We start from the raw sequence: 24,336 nt of genomic DNA on the forward strand, positions 1-24,336 counted from the left end.
TGCAAAAGGCATGACCAAGTGCCATTTACTTCTGAGGTTCTTCTCTGGTTACTCAACGTCTGCATCTTATTATATAGTCCATTCCTTCAAGCACCAATGATTTAAACAAAGACAGCACATTCATAAGAAGTTGGTAGTGTAACTGGACTGTATGCAGTGAATTAGAAGAATTGAAAATTACATTCTTCTGTCCGTTAACTGCGTCTTTGATGAATGTCAGGCATATTTCTATGACAGTGACACGCTCCTTTTATACGCATGGAAAATATGATTCTCATCAGAATTTGGATGTATGTGCTATTAAAAGAAAGCTACACTATGTAACTGTTTTTTGTTAAAAAACAACAAAATGTTATTAATGAGAAAGTGCAAAAAAAAATCCATCTTCCAAACCATGTCTTTACTGTACCCAAATACACTTTGATAAACCTATAATAATTATTTATATTTTAGAGCTGTCTGGATGGATTTTGTGGGAAATTACATACATATGTCATTCGCCCGTGCGTGTTGACGTCTTATCCGTACACAGAGAAAATGTCTGTGTGTGTACAGTGAAATACAATAATTATACTGTAATCGGTGCAGAGCTTTTCACTTGCTAGCACACATGTGTATTTTTCTTTATAATGGCAATAATTTATATAAATAAATCCTTTAGTCCTAGGCTTGCCAAGGACATGTGAGTCTTGAAATGATGTTGAGCACTGGTTGGCAACAATGACAATCTATAAATTAGTTACTACCGTGGTCTGTTTGGCCAGAATATCGTGCAGTTATAAAAACTTTACAACGTCTGAGCTTATCAGACTAGCAGTCGTTATGTCTAATGTTAACGAACGTTGCCTAACTTTTGTAACATAATTTATTTCAAAACATCAATGTTTCCAATAAGTAAAAACAACAACATAAGATATGGCACTTACCTGCTCAGATGACATGTTTTCGGATATCTGTCTTTTCCTTTCTTTCGTTATTTATTTGTCCATTCGCTCTGATAAGATGTCTTGTATTCATGTGTACACCGGTGCCTTGAACCACATTCATCTGCACAGAGGAGCAGAGCCGAAGCACAACCAAAACAATGTTCTTCAGCAAGACGCATGCAGTTTTATTTTTTAACCACTTGAGGGCCAAAAGTTACATAGTGTAGCTTTAAGTAATTCATATGAATAATTTTTAATCTACTGACACACAAATCATGGCTAGTATAAACAGTGATTGTATCGGCGCACTTTACTTCTTATTAAATTCATTTATTGAAACACGAAAAAATTAAACCAAACATATATCTCAATTCAAATTACACTTCAAATGAAATGAAATAATAATAAAAATTATGAAGTGGTAAGAAAATTATCCATTTAAATCCAAATATTTAACTCTCTCCTTCTTGTTCCATTGACCCGTTTTGCAGTGACTTAAATTACTAGATTTACTAGATAGACTAAATTACTAGTCAAAATTAAATAATAAATAAAATTGTACATATACAAGAATAATAATACATATAAACATAATAAAAATAAGAAATATATAGCTGTAAGTAGCAATTAACAGCGTTCAAGCTATTAAGGTCCTTTAAGTACATATGCAACCAATATTAATTATTAATTAGACAGTCCATTAGCGCCTAGAACAATGATAAAGTGCCTTCATTTTTCAGAACCATCATGTTAGGTAGCACAGACATATGGCATTTTTTACAGTCATGACTTTTATAGTGCCACCAAGAGGCAGAGGTGCGCAATTTTTTTCACGTGTCCTCAGATTGACGTCCTTCATAAATGTCCAAAATTGAGTGATAATATCTCATTCCGTTCAAGAGTTATAAAATGTGGCCACGGCCACTTTGAACGTTTTGGCGTACTGTTGCAACAAATAATCGAAAGTTCAAACTTTTTTTGGATAATTATTGAAATTGGGACTCCAGAGAATGTTTCTTCACTGGTTTGGTTCCGATCGGGCAAACGGCCTAGTTTGGACTTAGAAGGACTAGTTTGAAATTATTATTATTATTTTTTTTTCATAATCTTAAATATTTAACAAATGATTTGATTCACACCAGTGCTTTTTGAGGCATTGTTCAGAATGAGGAAATCTATCATATGGTATGAATAACGTGTGTCTGGGTGAAACAAAGCGGTATATACAATGATTTACATGCATGAAAAACACGATAGTGCCTCCCGATGGCCAATTTTATTTATTTTTTTCTAATTTTGCACAGACCTCTTGGGCCAAGAGACAAATAGGCCTACCACATTTAGTTCCGATCTGCCTTTTCTAACCCTATCTAAAAAGTGCTAAAAGTTGATTGGTTGATGGCGGCCATGTTTTCAAGACATGAGACTGTCCTCATAGACCTTGATGGCACCTCGGACAAAGACACCGCATGCAAAATATCAAGTTGATTGGATCAAGGGTTCCATAGTTAGAGCCTTTTTAAAGTTTTTAATTATTATAGCACCACCAAGAGGCAGAAGTTATGGTCCAATTATTATTATTATTATTATTATTTTTTTGTTCACTGTAGCAAGCAGCTTTGGCTGATCGGGGCGAGTCCATGCGTATGGCTTGCCAACCGGAGTACTACCATTCCCCAAAGTTTCAAGTCTCTAGGCCTTACGGTTTGGTCTGCACAATCAGTTTTAGGACCTCTAAAAAGTTTAACACAAATCTCATAATTTTTAGTTTCAACAAATGGCTTCAACAGCGATTGAAGGGACATAATTTGCTGTTCTTTACTTTCAGAATTTATTACCACCTGCTGATGAAATCTTCAAACTGCAAATGCAGGAACTGAATTTGGACTGTGCGTTGAGTTAAGATGTGGTATTGAAACGTCTTAGCACATCGACCAAATTCTTAGGAAAATAGCTAACTGCACTTTGCGCCGCTTCATTTACATACAATACACCCACAGTTTGCACACCTGCACCCACAGTAGCGCAAACACTCCCACCCGTGGCGAGTTGTGCTTTGTGCTGGCAAAAAAATTGCACCTAGAATTAACACTCTCACAAAAATTGGCGTGCATAGAGCACGGTCGTAGTGTATATACTGTATAAGGGCTGTCAATCGATTAAAATTTGTAATCAAATTAATTACATGATATGCCGATTAAGTAATCAGTTTAATCGCTGTGTCGATGTAGTGACACTAGGGGTCACTCTTGGGAGCCCTAAACACCTCTGATCTTTGAGAAAAGGCCAATGGGAATTGGTTAGTGGAATTTGCATGCCACTCCCCCAGACATACGGGTATAAAAGGAGCTGGCTCGCAACCACTCATTCAGATTTTCTCTTCGGAGTCAAGTGGTTGTATTTCAGCAAGCTGAATTCCTCTGCCGATCCATTCACCTTTACAAAAGCTGTTGGATTTACGGCGCATTACAGCGGCTTCTACCTCTTGCACCGGTGGAGTGCAGAGAATGCCCCTGGGCGCTTCAGCAGACTAAAAGAATATATTATTCCTCTAAAAGAGTATATTTCCCTTCTAAAAGAGTGGCACTCACGGAGAGCGTCTTTTTAAAGATGCCTTTCCGTTTGTGTAAAATTCCTGATTGCGGTCGTTACCTCTCTGCTTCCGACGGCCACGATCGCTGTCTTACATGCTTGGGCGCTGCCCACGTTGAGACAGCATTCGTGGACGGGTCATGTCCTCACTGCGAGAACATGACCATGGCAACGTTGCGGTCACGGCTTTCTTCCGTCAGAAAGGCTTTCCCATTCCCCAGTACGCTCGTTAGCCCCGGTTGAGTTCTGGGATGAGACCACCGGCACGAATCAGGGCGAGTTCACGGTCTCATTCGGGGCTCGTGAAGAGGATGAGCTGTCGATCGCAGCATCGGAGAGCGGGCTTGTCCAGTCTGACGCTAAGGACTCGGCTGGGCTCCCACCTTCGGGTGTGGTTGCCCAGTCACAGGCCGACGTGGAGCTGGCGGCCATGCTAGCTGAACCCTCCACTCCCCCCTGAACCCTCGCGGCTTGACGATTGGTTCCTGGCCCAGAGCACCGCTCACGGCCGCGCCCTGCCCCGGTCCCTTTCTTACCAGAGGTGCATGAGGAGCTTATGAGGTCGTGGAGGCAATTCTCACTGCCTGGACCCGGTCTCTCAGCTCCTCCGCTCTCACTACCCTCGATGGTGGGGCTGCCAGTGGGTACACGGCGATTCCCCAGGTGGATAAGGTGGTTGCGGTGCACCTGTGCTCGCAGAATGCCGCCACCTGGCGGAACCGCCCGAGACTCCCGTCCAGGGCCTGTAGGTTTACGTCGTCTCTGGCGGCTAAGGCCTACGGTGCCGCTGGACAGGCAGCCTCCTCCCTGCACGCCATGGCTCTCCTGCAAGTGCACCAAGCCAAGGTGCTAAAAGAACTGCACGAGGGTAGTTCTGACCCGGGATTGATGCAGGAGCTGCATTCGGTGACCGATCTCGTTCTCCGGGTGATGAAGGTCATGGCGCAGACTCTCGGGCAGGCGATGTCCACCCTCGTGGTCCAGGAACACCACCTTTGGCTCAACCTGATCGAGATGAGGGAAGCTGACAAGGCACGGTTCCTTGACGCCCTCATCTCCCAGGTTGGCCTATTCGGCAACACCGTCGAGGACTTTGCCCAGCAGTTCTTGGCGGTTAAGAAGCAGACGGAGGCTATTCAGCACATCCTGCCCTGGCGCGGATCAAGATCCCACACCCAGTCTGCTCATTGCCAAAGGCATCCCCCTGCGGCAACAACACCAGCTCCGTTGCAGCCCGCTCCGGCGGCCCGGCCCTGGCATGGAGCCACCCGCAGGAAGCACATGCCCCTCGTCTCATGGCCCGCCACCAAGAACCTGAAGAAGGCTTCGAAGCGCCCCTGAGATGGGCAACCCAGGGACAAGGAGACCCGCTGCATTGGAGGTGGTAAACAGACCACTCCATCCCCCGGTGGAGGGCCGGGAGGAGAATCTTTTGTTTCCTTTTCTGTTTATTTTGCCGCATGCCCAGAGGGCTGCAGTACCCACATTGTCAAGAAGAGAGCAGTTTCCTCATTCCCTGGGTCACACACATCATGGCCATCGTTATCACGACCGCCGGACACCGCACATTTACGGCAGGTATGGTCCCCCCACCCCGGCACGCCCAGCTGTGGCACAAACACACCCACACCAGGGCGGTTTTGACGGACTATGGGGACGATTTCCCTCCTCCCTCCTCCCTGACCGGTCCTAGGGTGGGTATCCGGAGCCAGGTAAATGCTTCGACATCCCCAGACTCAGCACGGCCACGAGTTCGGGGCTCTCAACATGGCCTCACCTGCTGGGACGTCCGACGCAATTGTCCCCTTGGTCCCCCTAGCCCGGAGTTTGGAGGCGTGGCATGCGCTCTCCAACCCGTCGCGATGGCTGACCAGGACCGTCTGACTCGGCTATGCGATTCAGTTCGCCAGGCGTCCGCCCAGGTTCAATGGTGTCCTTTTCACCTCAGTGAAGGGCGAGAACGCTGCTGCCCTGTGTACGGAGATTGCGACCCTTCTGCGGAAGGATGTGATAGAGCCTGTCCCTCCAGCCGAGATGAAGAAGGGGTTCTACATCCCCTACTTCATCATACCGAAGAAAGACGGTGGGTTGCGGCCAATCTTGGACCTGCGAGTACTGAATCGGGCCTTGCACAGACTCCCGTTCAAGATGCTGACACAGAAACGCATTTTAGCAAGCGTCCGGCATCAAGATTGGTTCGCGGCGGTAGACCTGAAGGACGCATACTTCCACATCTCGGTTTTACAGGCCCTTCCTGCGGTTTGCTTTCAAGGGCCGTGTGTACCAGTACAAGATCCTCTCCTTCGGTCTGTCCCTGTCGCCTCGCATCTTCACGAAAGTCACAGAGGCAGCCCTTGCCCCACTAAGGGAAGTGGGCATCCGAATCCTCAACTATCTCGATGACTGGCTAATCCTAGCTCACTCTCGGGATTTGTTGTGTACGAACGGCGGATGCGCTGTCATGGCGGGTCATGCTCAGGGGAGAGTGGAGACTCCACCCCCAGGTGGTCCAGCTGATTTGGAGTCGATTCGGTCAAGCGCAGGTAGACCTGTTCACTTCCCGGGAATCCTCCCACTGCCCGCTCTGGTACGCCCTAACTGAGGCTCACCTGGCACAGACGCACTGGCACACAGCTGGCCCCGGGTGGCGTCTGTTCGCTAAGTGGTGTTCTTCCTGATGCGAAGCCGCTATAGCGTTGCACCATGATGCAGTTGACGGTAAGTCTCGGGAAGCACGACCTGATCATCAGGTTCCTTAGAGGCATGAGGAGGCTGAACCCTCCCAGACCGCGCTTCATTCCCTCATGGGATCTCTCCGTGGTCCTACGGGGCCTGCGGGGAGCCCCGTTTGAGCCCCTGGAGTCAGTTGAGCTAAAGGCACTCTTTTTGAAGACTGCCCTCCTGACTGCGCTCACATTCATCAAGAGGGTAGGGGACCTACAGGCATTCTCTGTCAGTGACACGTGCCTGGAGTTCGGTCCGGGATACTCTCATGTGATCCTGAGACCCCGACCGGGATATGTGCCCAAGGTTCCCACGATCCCGTTTCGGGATCAGGTGGTGAACCTGCAAACTCTGCCTCAGGAGGAGGCAGATCCAGCCTTGTCGTTGCTGTGTCCAGTGCACGCTTTGCGCATCTATTTGGACCGCACACAGAGCTTTAGACACTCTGAGCAGCTCTTTGTCTGCTTTGGAGGACAGCGGAAAGGGAGCGCTGTCTCCAAACAGAGGATCGCCCACTTGGTCGTTGATGCCATCGCCTTCGCATATCACTCCCAGGACATGCCGCCCCCCTTGGGGCTACAAGCACACTCTACCAGGAGTGTGGCGGCCTCCTGGGCCCTGACCAATGATGCCTCTATAGCAGACATCTGCAGAGCAGTGGGCTGGGCAACACCCAATACCTTCACGAGGTTCTACAATCACTGGGTTGAGCCGGTTTCGTCCCGTGTATTGTCAGGTATGAACAGGTAAGTGTACAGGACAACTGGCTGGGTGTACCGCTTGCGCATAGCACCTTCCCCCTCCTGGAGGGGGAGACGTGTGCTTTTACCCCCCAGCTGTGTTCACGAAGTCGTGGAACCTGGATGTCCTTCCTCCTTAGCCCTGTGGCAGGCGAGTTGCCGGAGAAACTCGATGCCGGCCCAGCACACATGCTTATAGGCCCTGTGCTGGGGTAGGTGCTCCACATGTGCCGGTTGCCTGTATGTAACCCCATGTGATTTATCTTCCACAAGACGGTTTTCCCGTTGGTAAACCCACGTCTTGCTTGGGCATAGTTCCCTCTGCCACTGGTCACGTGTTGTAGAGCTCCTCCCCTCTGGGTAGGACCTACTACGGGGACTTCTACATGTGCGACACTGCCGACAAGCTCGGTAAGACCATGTGACGTATTTCCACACAATTACCTCCCCTTCGGGTAGGATGTGGTCTCCACGGTGTCTTCCCCTTGGGAAGGGACACCTCCCCGAGGCGGACACTTAATGGCCCCCAGCTGAACAAGATTTCCATTCTTTTTTGGGAGAAAAAAAGAGAAGAGGCCACGGCTGGGGCAGCCTGTCCACATTCTTGGGCAGTCGACTTGTCCCTGAGGTGCAGGGGATCGTACAACGCTCGTAGGAGTGTTGGGGGAGGTTACATGACGACCAGGTGCACTGGCTATGAGGCACGCAATGGCCTGCCCGTCTCGCATCGCCAGTCCATGTAACACAGTTCAGCTAGTTGTGGTGTTTCGTATAGGGACCCCTAGTTTCACTACATCGACACAACGTCGAGTGAGTGACAGATAGGGAACGTCTTGGTTACTTTCGTAACCTCCGTTCCCTGATGGAGAGAATGAGATATTGTGTCTCTCCTGCCACAACATGAACTACACGGTGAAATGGCTGGGACCTTGTCACGGCTTCTCAGCACAAAACCTGAATGAGTGGTTGTGAGCCAGCTCCTTATGTCCGGGGGAGTGGCATGCAAATTCCACTCGCCAATTCCCATTGGCCTTTTCTCAAAGATCAGAGGTGTTTGGGGCTTCCAAGAGTGACCCCTAGTGTCAATACATCGACACAACGTCTCGTTCCCTCCATCAGGGAACGGAGGTTACGAAAGTAACCAAGACTTTTTCTGTACAGCTGGAGTTTCTCTTACTGCCCCCAACTGAAAACAGGTGGTACTTAAAGCTTGAATTGCTCAGATGTTAGGAATATTCCTTATTACGGTCTGGGGACATGATTAATTGTGTTTAGTTTTTTTATATAATTAATCGCTCTGAATTAACACGTTAAACCGAAAGCCATAATATATATTACTTAAATTAATGTATGTTTTATACGCCCCCCCCCCCCCCCCCAATCTGTAAAGTACTTGTAATGCGGCCTTAGAATTTGGCAAAACAAGTATGACAATGCAGCATAATATTGTTTCGAAAAGCCTTCGCATAAGGAGTGCACCTATGATGCTTAAAAATCCTGTCTTGGAAGGCAGCTCACTAGGTGTGGGAATAGACGTGGTGTGTTCACCACTAGCTGTTGCTGTCTGTGTTGTGTGAATAGTTCCTGACTCTCTGTATGACTTGTCTGTGTTTCTACAGACGAGTGTGAAGGAAGGGCTACTTCTCAAACAGACCAGCTCCTTCCAGCGCTGGAAAAAACGCTATTTCAAATTGCGGGGACGGACACTCTACTATGCCAAGGATGCCAAGGTGAGTTTATTACCGTACAGGCTTATCCTTCAATTTAAGGTTTCAGCACACTAAAATTCAAAACTTATGTTCAATCACCTTAAAGGGATAGTTTAGAAAATTCTCTCATAATTTTCTCACCCTCATGTTGTTTCAAACCCGTATGACTTATTTTTTGTTAAGCAGAATGTTAGTCTCAGTCACCATTCACTTTCATTGCATCTTTTTTTTTGTGCAGTGAAAGTTAATGGTGGTTTAGGCTGTCAGTCTCTAACATTCTGCCTCCTTTTGTGTTGCATGGACAAAACAAAGTCATATGAGCTTGGAACAACATGAGAGTGAGTAAATGATGACAGAATTGTGATTTTTAGGTGAGCTAGCTCTTTACATTGTTAAGTAAAATCAAAGTGGTGTAACAGTGACAACCTGCAGTGAAAAGTTTATTGCACTCTTTTGGTGTATTTTAATTTAAAGGGATAGTTCACCCAAAAATTAAAATTCACTCATTTTTTACTCACGCTCATGCCATCCCAGATGTGTTTGACTTTCTTTCTTGTGCTGAACACAAAGATTTTTAGAAGAATATTTCAGCTCTCTAGGTGCATACAATGCAAGTTAATGGTGACCAAACCTTTGAAGCTCCAAAAAGCACATAAAGGCAGCATAAAATTAATCCATCAGACTCCAGTGGTTTATTGTCTTCTGAAGCGATCCAATCGGGTTTGGGTCAGAACAGACCAAAATGCAACTCCTTTTTTACTATAAATCTTGACATCAGCAGTCTCCTTGGCGATCATGATTTCAAGCTCGATTACACTTTCTAGTGCCATCTAGCGCTTTGCGGATGCATCAAGCACTAGGAAGTGTAATCGAGCTTGAAATAATTATCATGCCAAGAGGCTGCAATGACAAGATGTACTATGAATAGGGAGTTACATTTTGGTATGTTCTCATCCAAAATCAATTAGATCACTTCTGAAGACATGGATTAAACCACTGGAGTCTTATGGATTACTTTTATGCTGACTGTATGTGCTTTTTGGAGCTTCAAAGCTTCATCTGGGATGGCATAAGGGTGAGTAAACGATGAGAGAATTTTCATTTTTGGGTGAACTATAATTACTGATGACGAAATAAACAAAATAAAAATTGCATATCAGCTATTGACACTTTAACATAAACATAACTGGAATTTGTGTCGACCGTAAAGGAACAATGTCTTGTCACTGTATGTGTGTGTGGTTGCAATATGGCAGGCGGGTGGTGTTTTGGCCCGCTGGCAATATCGGGTCTCTCGTAGCCGTGTGTGCTGGAGGGTCCTTTCTGTCTGCTGGACCGGAGCACGTCGTTCACCGCCCTCTCTTGGTGCCAGTGGATCAGAGGAAGGCCTGGTGGCAATTCGGGTCAGCAACAGCAGCGACTGTTTTGGTGGCAGCAGACGCCCACCCCTCTTTTTCTATAAAGCCTTCATCATTGACATTAGCGACTTCCCATCACCCTGCCTGGCATTGCTTGTGGTGTCTGTTCTCCTCATTGGGCCTGAATTGGGAACTGCAGTGGGCGAGAACAGTTTGGCTGTCATGCAGCTGACGCAACATCACATCATTGCAGCGTCTGCTTGTCTGTTTAGTTATATGAAGAGGAGGGTGGAGTGTCCCGGAGACGTGCCTTGTATTTCATTGTCCGTGTCTGATGGGAGATGCTTTACCAATGCTTCCAACAGTATGTTTCTGTGTGCCATAAAGCGAGCCTTCCATTGAGTGTGTTAGCCTCCATTCATATGTTCTCCGCCCATTCAGTAGCACTTCCTGTGGTTAAGGATGGCATTCAGACATTTGTTCCATGATTTAAACAAAATAGGAGAGGAAGAGTGGATGCTTAAAGTGTCATGAAATTCCCCAATTCGGTGTGGGTCAGTTTTCACCACAGGGTTGAAAAATGTTGAAACATTAGTTGTGGAAGGTTGTGGACTTTGGAAGGACTTTTTTATTTCCTCCAGTCCTACAGTCAATTTTATTTAACTTTAACGGGGTTAAAAGTATCAAATGCACTTTATATGAATGTGCTTTTGCCTTTTTATTAACTTTTGAGACTGTTATTCTGCAGTGTTGATTCACAAATAAAAGTGGTTTGATCCATTAAATGAGTTATAAGAGTTAAAGTTTACCCAAAAATGAAAATTCTGTTCTTCATTTACTCACCGTAATGTTGCTCCAAACCCATATGAAATATTCTTCCGTGGACACACAGGGAGTTTTTTTGTAAGTCTTCACACAGCTTTTTGCAATACAATGAAAGGGAATTGTGATGGCAGTGAATAGTAATCTGTCACACAAAGTGATGGTATGGTTTAAGAAGACTTGGAATATTGTGCATTGTGAATTGTTTCGCCTATTTTTACTGTGGTTTATGTGTTTTTTTTTACAGCCAAGTCACAATTTACATTCATTATATTGGAAAAAAGCCTTGTGAATACTTAAAATAGTTTTATTCTTTTGTGTTCCACAGAAGAAATAAAGTAATACGGGTTTAGAACAACACCAGGGTGAGTAAATATTGATAGAATTTTCATTTTTGGGTGAACTATTCCTTTAACACACTGAAGCTAAGTCCACACTAATGATTTCCATTTAAAAAAACATATAGATTTTGCCATGTTTATGCGTCTCATCCCCACTGGAACAGCGGTTTCCTCCAACCACAAAGGAAAATTTCGAAAACGCTTTCCATAAACGCATACTTTGGAAAACAATGACATTGAGCTAGTTTACATGGACACCAGAAAGCCATTTATTGCCAGAAAGCTGCTTAAGGCTGGATTTTATTCTCTGTTTCTTCGCTTTACTTCCCGATATACTAGAGTTGTTACTGTGTTTGTTTTTTTAACTTTCAATCTTGACCTGCAGTTGAATTGCACTGCAATAGTGAGGTTTCCCTCTTATGTAAAACTCCGGGATTCTCCCGATGCACTTGAGAGCAAATACGTGGACATGAGGGACAGTAGTCGATATTTTAAATTGGTGTGTATAAATGGGTATGTTTTATAGTGTACGTGCTTTCCCCTTTTCCCACTGTATTCCCAGACATTTTAAATTGTTGAAATGATGTGTGGCTCGATCCTATGACTTTAGTTATCTGGTCTGTTTTATGCAGATGCGCACTATTCAGAAACCTGTAAGAATGCCACTAATACGTTTACATGACCACATAAGCTGCATTCTCCAGGAGAAACCCAGGTGTGTTAAAACGCTTTCTCTTAATCCCTTAAATGACGTAAGGAAACGTCATTCTCATTTACTTGGCGTTTTAGAACCTGCTTTCTGCAAAAACTCTTGAATAAACTGTTTTCTTCAGTGCATGTAAACGTGGTCATTGTAAAACTGAAAACTGAGTTTTCAAATGAAAACTAATTAGTATAGATGTGGCCTAAGAGTAAGGATGGATGGAAGGTGTGTGATGCCGAGACTATCAGTGTCAGACCACATCTTAAGTGAGGCCCTGTCTACATCTCTATAAATCTAGAAACTCTCACATAATAAATGGTTGTTGCACACAAACAATTCAAAGGTGTTGATCATTCATGGAAAAACTATTTCTCTGTCAACATGAACCATGCAAATGAACACTAGTGATTCATGTTTCTATATGGTATCTACTTACTCTTTAAAGCAGTAATGGAGCGCAACTGTGCCTGTCCACTTTTTAGCCGTTTTGGTTTTGGAAGTGTTTTTCCCATTAATTTGTTTCCATAAAAATTTAATAAAATCCTTCATAAAAGAGTTCTAAGCCATAAACCAAACCATCCAGCTCCGATATGAGTCACATCATTACAAACTTTAATCATGCTTTTTATTTATTTATTTTTTAAATTTTTTTTACGACATTGTAATAACCCAAACTGATAGCTTTAACAAGAGCGTATACTATCAACTAAAGTAATTGTTTACCCAAAAATGAAAAGATCTCATCATTTACTCACTCTCATGCCATCCCAGATGTGTATGACATTCTTTCTTCTGCAGAACACAAATGAAGATTTTTAGGAGAATATTTCAGCTCTGTTGGTCCTCACAATGCAAGTGAATGGTGACCAAAAATTTGAAGCTCCAAAAAGCACATAAAGGCAGCATAAAAGTAATCCATAGGACTCCAGTGGTTTAATCTATATCTTCATAAGCGATATGATAGGCGTGGGTGAGAAAGAGATCAATAATTAAGTCATTTTTTACTATAAATGTCAACTTTGACCAGCTCTTCTATGTGCGTTCACAAGAGGGCAGAGTTTTTCTTCTTCTTTTGTTTTTGGCGATTTGCATCACCTACTGGGCAGGGAGGAGAGAGAAAGAAATGGAGGGATAAAGTAAAGGAAAATAATAAATAAATCAAATTTGCACAACAGCCCAGAAGGTGGTGATATGCACAAAGAATGCAAAATCGACAAAAAAAAACAAAACAAAAGAAGAAGACCTCTCGTGAACATGCATAGAAGAGCTGGTGAAAGTGGAGATTTATAGTAAAAATGGACTTAAATATTGATCTGTTTCTCACCCACACCTATCAGATCACTTCAGAAGACATTAATTTAACCACTGGAGTCTTATGGATTACTTTCATGCTGCCTTTATATTCTTTTTGGAGCTTCAAAGTTCTGGCCACCATTCACTTGGATTGTATGGACCAACAGAGGTGAAATATTCTTCTAAAAATCTTTGTTTGTGTTCTGCAGAAGAAAGAAAATCACACATCTGGGATGGCATGAAGGTGAGTAAATGATGAGAGAATTTTCATTTTTGGGTGAACTACTCCTTTATCAACCTCTGTGCTCATTGTAGGTGTGTTTTTGAAGGTTTTATAGTTATATTTAAAAATCAGTTTGCCTATTGAAATTTTTGTTTCCCGAACCAGACTTTTGCACTCTTTTATGTAACAGTGCATTCTCGTTAGATATGGCCATGGAGTCTCATGAATAATTATGAGTCACTGCTGATGAAGAAGAGTACTATACTGCTGTGCAAATTATAACCGAATTCATGTCTCTTAGTCTATGATATGTCCTGTGACAAACAGATTTGACTCAGCTATGCTCAGATCCATGTATATACTCTGTGTATTCAGATTGTTATCATGTCTATTTACAACACATTTGGCTGGATAGCCTGTAGCTTTGGAGCTGCAATACTGTGATGCAAGCTAGTATTTTCTGCATAGCTCCTAAATTAAATTCAAGAGTGGCACAAGCGTGTGGGTGACAGAGAGCGCTGACAGTTTTGGCAGAGACCTCACATGCAGAAACGGGGTAGCTGGTCGCCTTGAGTGCTCAAACAAGGGGGGTTGTGCTTGTATTGGCATGAAACTCTGCTCTGTGACAGACTCCGCAAACCCAGCACAGGGGTCTGTACTTAATGCTGTACACCAGCCATGTCTACAGATCATAAACAAGATGTCACACTGACAGCCATCATTTATTTAACCCAATCACAGATTAAGTACCGTAACCTGGTCGCCTTTATTGATTATACTGAAACTAATCGGAGAGGTCTTGGGAAGCTTTTTTCTTTTTTAATCCTTATGTCTTGTTGTAATTAATTTAATACATGGAAATAATTATGACTTGGGCTGAGTGGTATGACGTACAGTATATACCATGTGGCAGAAGAAATACTGAATGTCAACCAGTAGAGATTTTGCTATACCGTTTATATCACAGTCGATATATTTATGCGCTATCAGTGGACAGGATGGCTTTATGTTATTTACACGAGTGATGAAGAAACCTGGAGTAATGTGAAAACACAGAGCAGGATGGGTCATGTTATGTCTTTGCAAAGTGTTTAGTCACCTTGTTGTGTTTTCTGGTTCTCCTGAAAGAGATCTTTCACTGATCACTGATGTGAACGGCATCACGCCTCAAGCCTTCAGGTCCTGCTTTCTGCATTGATAGTAGGAGGGGGGCCATGATGCACCCAGTTGTCTGCAATTCATTTTGTAATCCATATAATGTACATCAATGCATAGGATAAGGAATATCTCAGTATGCTCATTTTTGTGTCATTTCAATCGAAAATAGTGTGCATAAGATGTTTCTTTTCATCTCCTTTGGTGTAAATAAAAGCAAATGCACTGCAAAAAATCATTTTCTTAATCAGCAGTTTGTCTTGTAAAAGTAGATAAACATCTTTTAAACAAGATATTAAGACTTGTTTTCAGAGAATATATCTTAATTTAAAGGGGTAGTTCACCCAAAAATGAAAAAGAATCTCTCATCATTTATGACTTAATTTCTTCTGCTGAACACAAATTGAGATTTTTAGAAGAATATCTCAGCTCTGTAGGTCCATACAATGCAAGTGAATGGTGACCAAAACTTTCAAGCTCCAAAGAGCATATAAATGGAGCATAAAGTTAATCAATAAGACTCCAGTGGTTTAATCCATGTCTTCTGAAGTGATCTAATCGGTTTTGGATGAGAACACACCAAAATATACCTCCTTTTACACCATAAACCTTGACATCTGCAGTCTACTTGGCTATCGTGATTTCCAGCCCGATTACACTTCCTAGCACCATCTAGCGCTTTGCACAAGCTTCAGGCGCTAGGAAGTGTAAGCGAGCTTTAAATCATGATCGTGCCTAGAGACTGCAATGGCAAGATGTACAGTGAATGAGGAGTTACATTTTGGTCTGTTCTCATCTAAAACCGTTTGGATTACTTCTGAAGACATGGATTAAACCACTGGAGTCTTATGGATTACTTTTATGCTGACTTTATGTGCTTTTTGGAGCTTCAAATTTTTGGTCACCATTCACTTGCATTAGAAGGATCTACAGAGCTGAGATATTCTTTTAAAAATCATCGTTTGTGTTCAGCAGAAGAAAGAAAGTAATACACATCTGGGATGGCATGAGGGTGAGTAAATGATGAAAGAATTTTGATTGTTTGGTGAACTATCCCTTTAAGTTTATTTTTCTCACCTCGTTGGCATAAATCTAACAAAATGAAGAAAGTTTAATGCTTAAACAAGAAATATCAAGAAATATCAATTTGTCAAGGGGTAAAAAAAAGAAAAATAAACTTGATTCAAGTCATATTCTTTGAAAACAAGTTTTAGACAATTTTGCTTCTCAAGTAAATGTATCTTTTTTTAAGGACTTCTTGTTTAAATCCTGATTAAGAAAAATATTTTTAGTGTGCTGTTTTGGCACTGTAATCACCCATGTTTACCGTTCTTCTCTCTCTCTTCCTATTCACAGTCTCTCATTTTCGATGAGGTGGATCTTTCAGATGCCAGTGTTGCCGAATCAAGCACAAAGAATGTCAACAACAGTTTTACGGTAAGAGGCCATTTGGATGGATTACAACATCAACAAAGGGGAAAATACAACAGCAGCTTAGTTTGGGATTCACCCAGCTGTCTTTATATAAATCACAGTTCACGAGTTCACTGGGTTATATCGTCCTGGAGCACATGAAGGTAAATGTATTTGCCGTTCTGTCCATAACGGAGGGGCTCGAGCACAGGACTGGGCTATCTGACTAAAGCAAGATATAGAAAGACAATTTTGAAATAATAATTGGTATAGGTGGTATGAAATATAAATGTGGATATGGGCAGGAGGATCACCAGTGTGAGGGAGACAGCCGCTTGTATGTTCTTGGGATATGATTGACAGGCCTAGATGAACAAGCTCCTCCCAAACTTAGAAACATTTAAAGGAATTGCTCACATAAAAGTGAACATTTTGTCATCATTTACTTACCCTCATGTTGTTCCAAGCCTGTGTTATTTTCCTTAAAGGAATGCTGTAGCTGTGAAATCTCACACACTGTATATTTAAACATGCAACACTGTGATCAGTTATTTGACACGCAATGTTTGCCGTGAATTACTTCAAACCTGGCATGAAATATTGCCGTAATATTGATGTTTAATTTGCCAAATACTGCAGGACCATACTGTATAATGCTCATATAACAACAACAGTTTTCCACAAGTTTTGAATTACAGTCAAATGAAGTCTTATTTTATTCTTCTGATAAACACTATATGCTGTACATAATAATAAAAAGATACAAAGTATACAATGATAATCAATCAAGAAAAGAACCAATGTTGATCATATTGAACTGAATTGATACATTATTAAACTGGGGACAGTAAAAAGGCCAGAACCAGAAGATCTTAGTGTATGGACAGGAGTGTATTGTTGAAGAAGCTCAGTGAGATATCAAAGTGCACTATTATGGAGAGATTTGTAGCTCAAAAGAATTATTTTATACTGAATTCTAGATGAGAGAATGGGAGTGATTTGGAATGCTTGATAATTTTGAGAATTCCTGCTGCAAAGTTTTGTATGTGCTGGAACTGAAGTAGGATCTTGTGACAGCTTAGCCTGTTTACTATTATTAGAGATGGTTATCAATGAAAGTTACTTATTTTCTACACTGAAAAAAGTGGACATACTGTATGCAAATGTTACCTGAAGGGGCTATTTCTACCTGACCTTACTTTGGTTGGTGTAATGTAATGTAGTCAGGTGATTTAGTCATTCTCAAACATATATTTTGCTTGAATTATTAAACCAGTTAACTTAGATGTTACCACATGAAGCACATGTTTAGGTTAACTGATCAGATTTTCCAAAAATCAAAATTCACTTTTCATTTACTCACCCTCACGTCGTTCCAAACCTAAATGACTTTCTCTCTTCTGTGTAGAACAAAAGATGTTAGGGAGAAAGTTAAGGCCCCGATATACTTCCGGAGAAGTTTTTCTGCATTCTTCGTTCATTGGTAAAAGTATGTTTGAAACTGCCGGGCAATGGTATACTGTTTACGAACATTCAGACATCCGCCACACCACTGTAGGAGGTATTTAGAAGTACATTTAAACTAATGTGACATTAGAATGTGTTAATGACTTAATGCCTCATTCTAGGAGTAGAATTCACATGAGGTCATTAAAAGAAGCTGTTTTAACCACACGATGATGATTTAAAGTAATATATATATGCAGTAGAAAATGTTTAATTTGTCTTGTTTACACTGTGAATTCATGATGCTAATGCGCCAACATGCTTTACGCGGCCATAATATGTGCCGATTACACTCTGTTATTGTAATTTATGATGACACTGATACTACTGCAAAGATGAGTGTGTAAAAGTGTTTATGTGTAGAATAAAAATAAAAGAATATCTACCCAAAAATCATCTTTACTTTGGGCAGATGTGTAAATGGCTTTCAATGCATATGGTACATGAGTGAATGGGCACTTGAGAGTATTTGTGTAGATTCCTTTTGTAGACTAATTAAACAACAACAACAACAACAAAAGCATGACTTGTTCTTGGAAAATGTCTCTAGATGTAGGTAAATTTGCACCGGCTCACTAATGACTGCATGCTGGTGTGTTCATGTTGACGGATCTTGATCGAATGAACAACATAAACAAAATGAACTGTTGGCCTCAAGGTAGGTGGAGCTCCATGTCGCACCTACCGATGATGTGGACCAATGGCAGTAAGAAGGTGTTTAGCAGCCAGTAAAAATATTTCCTAAAAGTTCACCCAGGCGAGCTGTTACGAACCACAGAAACAAACCACCTTCTTTTTGGACAGATTTTGTTCTAAATGACGTCACACCCATTCGTTCTTCGATTTCATATGAAGTATACCAGGGCATTTAGTCTCAGTCACCATTCACTTTCATTTAATGGAAAAAACAAAAATGCAATGAAAGTGACTGCCAGAAATCTCCCTTTGTGTTCCACGGAAGCAACATGAGAGTGAGTAAATGATGGCAGAAGTTTTATTTTTGAGTGAACTATCCCTTTAATATTTGAAACTAAGACACCACACTTAATCAAAACAACTCTAAATGTGCAAACCAATTATTACCTAAATTACACACTGAAAAAAATGAGAACATGCAATTGTTAGCTTAAATATCTTTTTCTACTTGATTTACAGTAACTTTACTTTTGCTGCTGCAACCTAATTGTTCATGTTAAATAATAGGTTTTGACTGGAATTAAACCAGTTAATTTAGATGTTACCACAAGAAGCACATCTTTTAGGTTACGTGCCAATTTTTTTTACAGTGTAGGAAAATTCATAGTAATAATGTTGTTGTGCTTTTCCAAGCTAGAGTCTGAAATGAGCGACTGTGTGCGTTTGTGAGAGCATGTAAACAAGCTGGAGTTGTCAGCTGAGATTAAACCTGCCGAGGAGCAGTCACTGTGCTCATGTCTTTCTATAAACTGCATGCTGTCTCCCCAGGCATGGCTATAAATAGAAAGTGGAGGACAAAGAAAGCTCAGAGGAGAACGTGTGGTTATTTTTAGCAACTCAGATCTTACTGCTCCACTGAGCATGTTTCGGATGATTTGGCATATTGTTTTAACAGTGGAATGGGTGAGCAGACCCATGTGGACTGTGTGTAACGCACGTGCTAGCTGCCACACTCCACCTTGTTTAAGAGACGCTTTTTCCCCTTAAAGAAATCTTCCACTGCTAGAAAACACAACAGATGCTCATTATACTTAGAAAAATAATCACACTGTAAAAAGTGCACTGATTTAAGATAAATCTGACAAAATTGAGTGAATTTTAGACTTAAAACAAGAAAAAAATCTGCCAACGGGGTAAGCCAAATAAACTTTTCCCTTTAAATTATGTTTATTTTTCTAACCCCATTGGCAAACAATTTTTTCTTGTTTCAAGCATAAATCTCACTAAATTTGATTAGATTTCTCTCAAAACAAGACTTGCAATCTTATGCCAGTTTGCTTGTCAAGTAAATAAATCACGTTTTAAGAATATTTAGATATTTTTACTGAAAAAAAAAAAAAAAAAGATTTCATAAATCATTTTTTTGCAGTGTGCAAATGTATAAGGACCTGTTTCTACTGGATCTTACCCTTAAAAATTTGCTTTGTTGGTGTAACCTAATGTATTCAGGTTGATTGAGAGATGTTATATAATAAATCTGACTTGAATAAACCAGTAAATTTACGTTACCACATAAAAAAAACAAACAACATCTTTATTTTTAAGTGTATATATTCTTTTTCTGCAGGCATGTTTTTCAGGAGATCTGCAGATTTTAGTAAAAACACTTCTGATCCTTCAAAACATACGATGCCTACAGTAATTTTGAACCAAATTTGAAAGCGCTGTAATTTTGCACGTTTAAACGTCATTTAAATTTGAATGTGACAGTAATTGTGAACCAAATTTGAATGTCGGTGGGTTTGCAGGTTGGTGTATGAAAAAAATATGTTGCAACTGTGCAAACTGAAAGTTTAAAAAAGGTGACGTTTATTGTGCAATTTCTTTATATGCAGCCTTGAATCTAGGCTTTATTCGAGCTGTCAAACCACAAAAAGACGTACTTGTTACTGAAAAATTGCTTGTACATGATGTAACTTCTAGCCTGGGCTAAAGTCAATAATGTATGTCCCTTGGTAACAATTTCGGTCGAAATTAATGGAAAACTACACACTTCATCTTTTAATTGAATTCTCTGTGGGAGCTTGCTAATTGTTCTTTTAATGTTCTCCTGAGGTTCTTGTATCTTTTTCTGTTGCTCGAAGCTAAATCTGTTGCTTGTAGATTACCCTTTCATGTCTCAGGAGACTAAATTGAGTTCTCAGTTTCATTTAACCCTTGCGCTGTGTTCCTCATTAGCTACAGCTCCTTGTGTTCCCGTGTCCTTTGCTGCATTCATCATATCAAAATCATACCACACTTCAGAGCTTGTCTAGAAAACCAAAGGTTGTGTGTTCATGCATGTGTGTATGGGTTTGTGTATAAGTGTGTCCGAGGACTCTATGGGCTTCATTCATGAAACAAGAGCAGAACGAATTTTTGTGTAAATCGTTTGTAAAACTGTTCTGGCGTAAATTCTAAGATTCATGAAGGTTTTCATATTTTCAAAACATTAGTTGGTACGAACAAACATTTACATCTACTCCTGACCACATTTAAATAGTGCGCAAGACATCCGAACATGTTGTGTTCTTTCAGACAAACTGTAATGACTATGTTTTGATAGAAGTGAAATTAAATAAGTAATGAAAACAGTAACTAATAATCAAATGAGTGAAATTAACCTTAAAAAATAACATAAATTAATAAAAAATAAAAATAGGTTTCTTTTAAACAATACCTATACTTATTTACAAACATTTCTTTACTACTTAAATTCATTTTTTCAAAGTAATTTTTTCCCCAACTCTGCTTATCATTTTTCCAGCAGAAGTGCTCGATATTTCTTGAAAAAATGAACATGACTGGTTGGACATTTTTTTAATGAGCTCTATAATTTAGGTTTCATAATTTTGTATAGGCATCGATAAACTGCATTCAGTTGATAATGTATGGTCAATCCTAATGCTGTTAAATCCATAAATAAACACCGTGGACAGGTGCATACACAATACAACAGGGAACAAAAATAGAAAAGACTGCACACTGTCGTATAGCTTGCAAAACTATATCTTACAGAGTTTCAGTCAAATAACTTCTTCAGGCGTTCTATTAATTTCTCTGAATATTCTTCCAGTTACAAGTATATCACTGTTACCATCATGATGTATCTGAGAAGTTTCACAATGATGCTGGCACACTGTGAACTGAATCAGAGAAGGTTAATGGTGGTGGACATCCTCCTTCTGGCGTTAACTGAATTTTTTTTACACTCATATCAAGCCATTTTTATCGACGTCTTAAACTGTTTGATTCACAAAAGAGCGTCATATGACAGCAAAAACATGCAATGACAGTAAGTCACTTTCTTTGAGACGCTTTTGTGCTTGCTAAATCAAAATTTTACGATGTGAATGCACTTCATTCATAAAAACGATTTCATTACAGTTCCGCATAGATGTTTAAAGCATTTACTAGTGAGTCTGCTGCCTTCCTTATATGGCGTTTTCATGGGTGTGGATTATGATTATTGTGAATGAATGTGTACATGCCCCCTATTTAAGAATGTTTGGAATTCACTAACATACACATGTTTAACTAACAAATCTGGGGAGTACGAAGCATTTGTGAATCCGGCGGAAAGTTTTCGGGAAGACCATTTTACACGCAAATTACTCCAAATTTATTCATATAATTACGAAAGTTTAATGAATGAGGCCCTATGTGTGCGAGAACACATGCACATAAGTGCTCATAAGATGGTTGTACAGGCTTCTGAACACTATTTTTTTTATTTTTCTGTAGCCCTGGCCATTCATTTCCAATGGCCGGTCATTTTTGACCGGGAACACAACAGGTGTAACAAAGTGAAAAACCAACAAACAATAAAATGTAAAGAAAATGGTCAAAATCTTTTTGTGTTTTCAGATACCATCTGTGAACAAAGTCAAGGAATTTTATCCCAATTGTATTAAGCAAAAAAAAAAAAAACAAGGTCAGGAACACAACATAAGGGTTAAGTATCAACTTTGTCTCTGATGTTTCTCCTAAAATCCCTTTGGGGAAATAGATAGAGAAACAAACGAGACAATTGTTGACATCCAAATATAAAATTAGTTCAAATAATTGGTTCTTGGAAGAAATTTCCTTTGAGTTCATATTGAAATCTTTTACTTTTGATTTAAGACTTTAGTATCTTGGGAAACCTAAGCACAGTTTCAGTAAAAGATCTCTTGTGAAACTGTAGAGAAGACCATTTCAGATTACAAATGTCTTTTTCTCAGGAGACAAATTTGAGAAGCTGGAGACCCAAGCAACTTTAATCTCATTTCTGTATAGGAGAAACACTCAAGAATTTAAACAGATCTTTGGGATTTTTCTTTCCAGACTCCTTTTTTATAATGCATAGCCACTTTGGTCTCCATTTTTGCTGCATTTTTCACAGTGTAGAAACCTACTGCTTTGTAGTTGGCTGTATTTTTTTCTGTTGCTAAAAATAGCATTCAGCGCTGTGTGTATCTGGGAAAGAGAGCGAGAGAGGGAGAAGTGATCTGTCTACAGAACAAAAGGAAATCCTCGGAGTGATGTCACTCAGCAAACACCTCCCGGTGAAGGGCGGTATTCAGAGCGAAGGGGGAACGGTAGTTACATTAGGAGAGAGCGTGTGATGAGGCATGACGGGGACGAGGTGAGCACTAGCTGACTCTATTCTCTCTTTATAATGACTCGCTTCTGCTTGACTTGGTCAGTGGTCCTGGTAGAGTGAAAATGTAATGGAGCATGGCATTCAGCATTTAGCAGTACACTTAGACTTCTTTAAGATGTCCACATGGTATGCAGAAACTGTTCTTTGTCATACAGCTTAAAGATTTTCACTTGTGTACATGTGCATGTTTGCCATGTGGAAAAGCTCAGTGTGGCATTACATGTGACATTGCATGTGTGTGTGTCTTTGGTGGGCTGTTCCTTAAGCAGTGGAGGGTTTTGCAGTGGTTTGCAGGGGAGCTTCTGAGAAACAGGCTTAATTATATACACACACAGACAGGCACAGAGAGCACATCAGCTCACGATTATAGAGGCAGCGGTGCAGTTGTGAGAGATTCGCTGGTGAGTTCATGTGTGTTTGTGTTTAACAGCGTTGCTTTACATGCGTGGTTTTCTCTGCCTAGAGGATGGAAACTTGCTTTAGATTATGGATGACCTCTCTGTTAGTCTTTTTTCCTTAACAATGACATTGTCTGCTTTGTTTTCTGCTTTGTTTCCAATTATTATTTGAAGACCGGCAGAGTTCTGCACCTTAAGGTACACGTGACGGAGGCGAAGCGTGAATTCTAGCACCAGGAGCTCTTTGACTGCAGCTCCCGAGAGAAAGATTCCATTATACTCGATTGGCACCGGCTAGAGCTTTTAGGGAGCTGTAAAGACATGGATTTGTCATTTAATATTTATGGCTCTAAGTTTTAATGGTGCAGACTGATGCATTTCAAATGATGAGCTGGAACGAAATTGCCGGAGACATTTAGAAAAGCTTTAATGCCACATTAAAACTGATTAAATTCCATTCTATGTACTGGATGTACATTGGTGTCCAAAAGTCTCAGACAACTAGATTCTGTATTGCATTATATTCTGATTTAATGGAGCATTTTTCATTAGAAAGTAGTATATTATCCGAATAACAATTTGAGTGAAAATGTGAATTGAAAAAATTACATTTTAGCGTTTGGTACAATATGTCGCCGTTTCTTATGCACTCGAATTGGCATGTACTCCACAGGTTTGTGCAAAAATGATGCATGTTGAGAATGTTCCACGGAGCATCTTGTGTGCTTCGGTAGAAGCAAGAAAATCTGATCTTTTGTACAAAGGTGGTAACATTGTCAACTTGTTTTTTTTTTTTTTTACATTTTATAAGTGACTTAGAAATAGGACAGAATCTTAAATATTTCTTCTATATTTTATGATATACTTTTGTTTTAAATGTTAAAAACTTGCTTATTTCCAAGATTAAATAATACAAATACAAAAAATCACAAATTTCCAGTGCGATCTCAGATTTTTGAACTCCACTATACATGATGTATGTCTTAAAGATAACATGAAATAATAAAAACTGACCCTACTTATTTTTGTAATGCATGCTCCTGATATGATTGTGCACAATTCATTGATGCATGGTATTCCAAAAGCTTGTGTTTATCTGCGTGGAAAAGGGCG

At 40.8% G+C, this 24,336-nt stretch overlaps 1 protein-coding gene across 6 annotated transcripts in view; it reads left to right on the top strand.

The window, feature by feature from the left end:
* Positions 1–24,336, top strand: part of dgkh (diacylglycerol kinase, eta) — a 140,523-nt gene that overhangs the window by 36,165 nt on the left and 80,022 nt on the right. For 4 of the 6 annotated variants that reach the window (XM_051708502.1, XM_051708500.1, XM_051708503.1 and 1 more), the window contains 3 exons: positions 8,602–8,712; positions 9,948–10,094; positions 15,943–16,023. In XM_051708502.1, coding sequence (XP_051564462.1) covers positions 8,602–8,712; positions 9,948–10,094; positions 15,943–16,023 — 339 coding nt within the window. Of the gene's footprint in view, positions 1–8,601; positions 8,713–9,947; positions 10,095–15,942; positions 16,024–22,720; positions 22,808–24,336 lie in introns of those variants that run through there. The other 2 variants (XM_051708504.1, XM_051708505.1) reach the window with 2 other exon arrangements.

The sequence above is a fragment of the Myxocyprinus asiaticus genome, chromosome 10 (assembly GCF_019703515.2).
Source record: "Myxocyprinus asiaticus isolate MX2 ecotype Aquarium Trade chromosome 10, UBuf_Myxa_2, whole genome shotgun sequence".
NCBI classification, from domain to species: Eukaryota; Metazoa; Chordata; class Actinopteri; order Cypriniformes; family Catostomidae; genus Myxocyprinus; species Myxocyprinus asiaticus.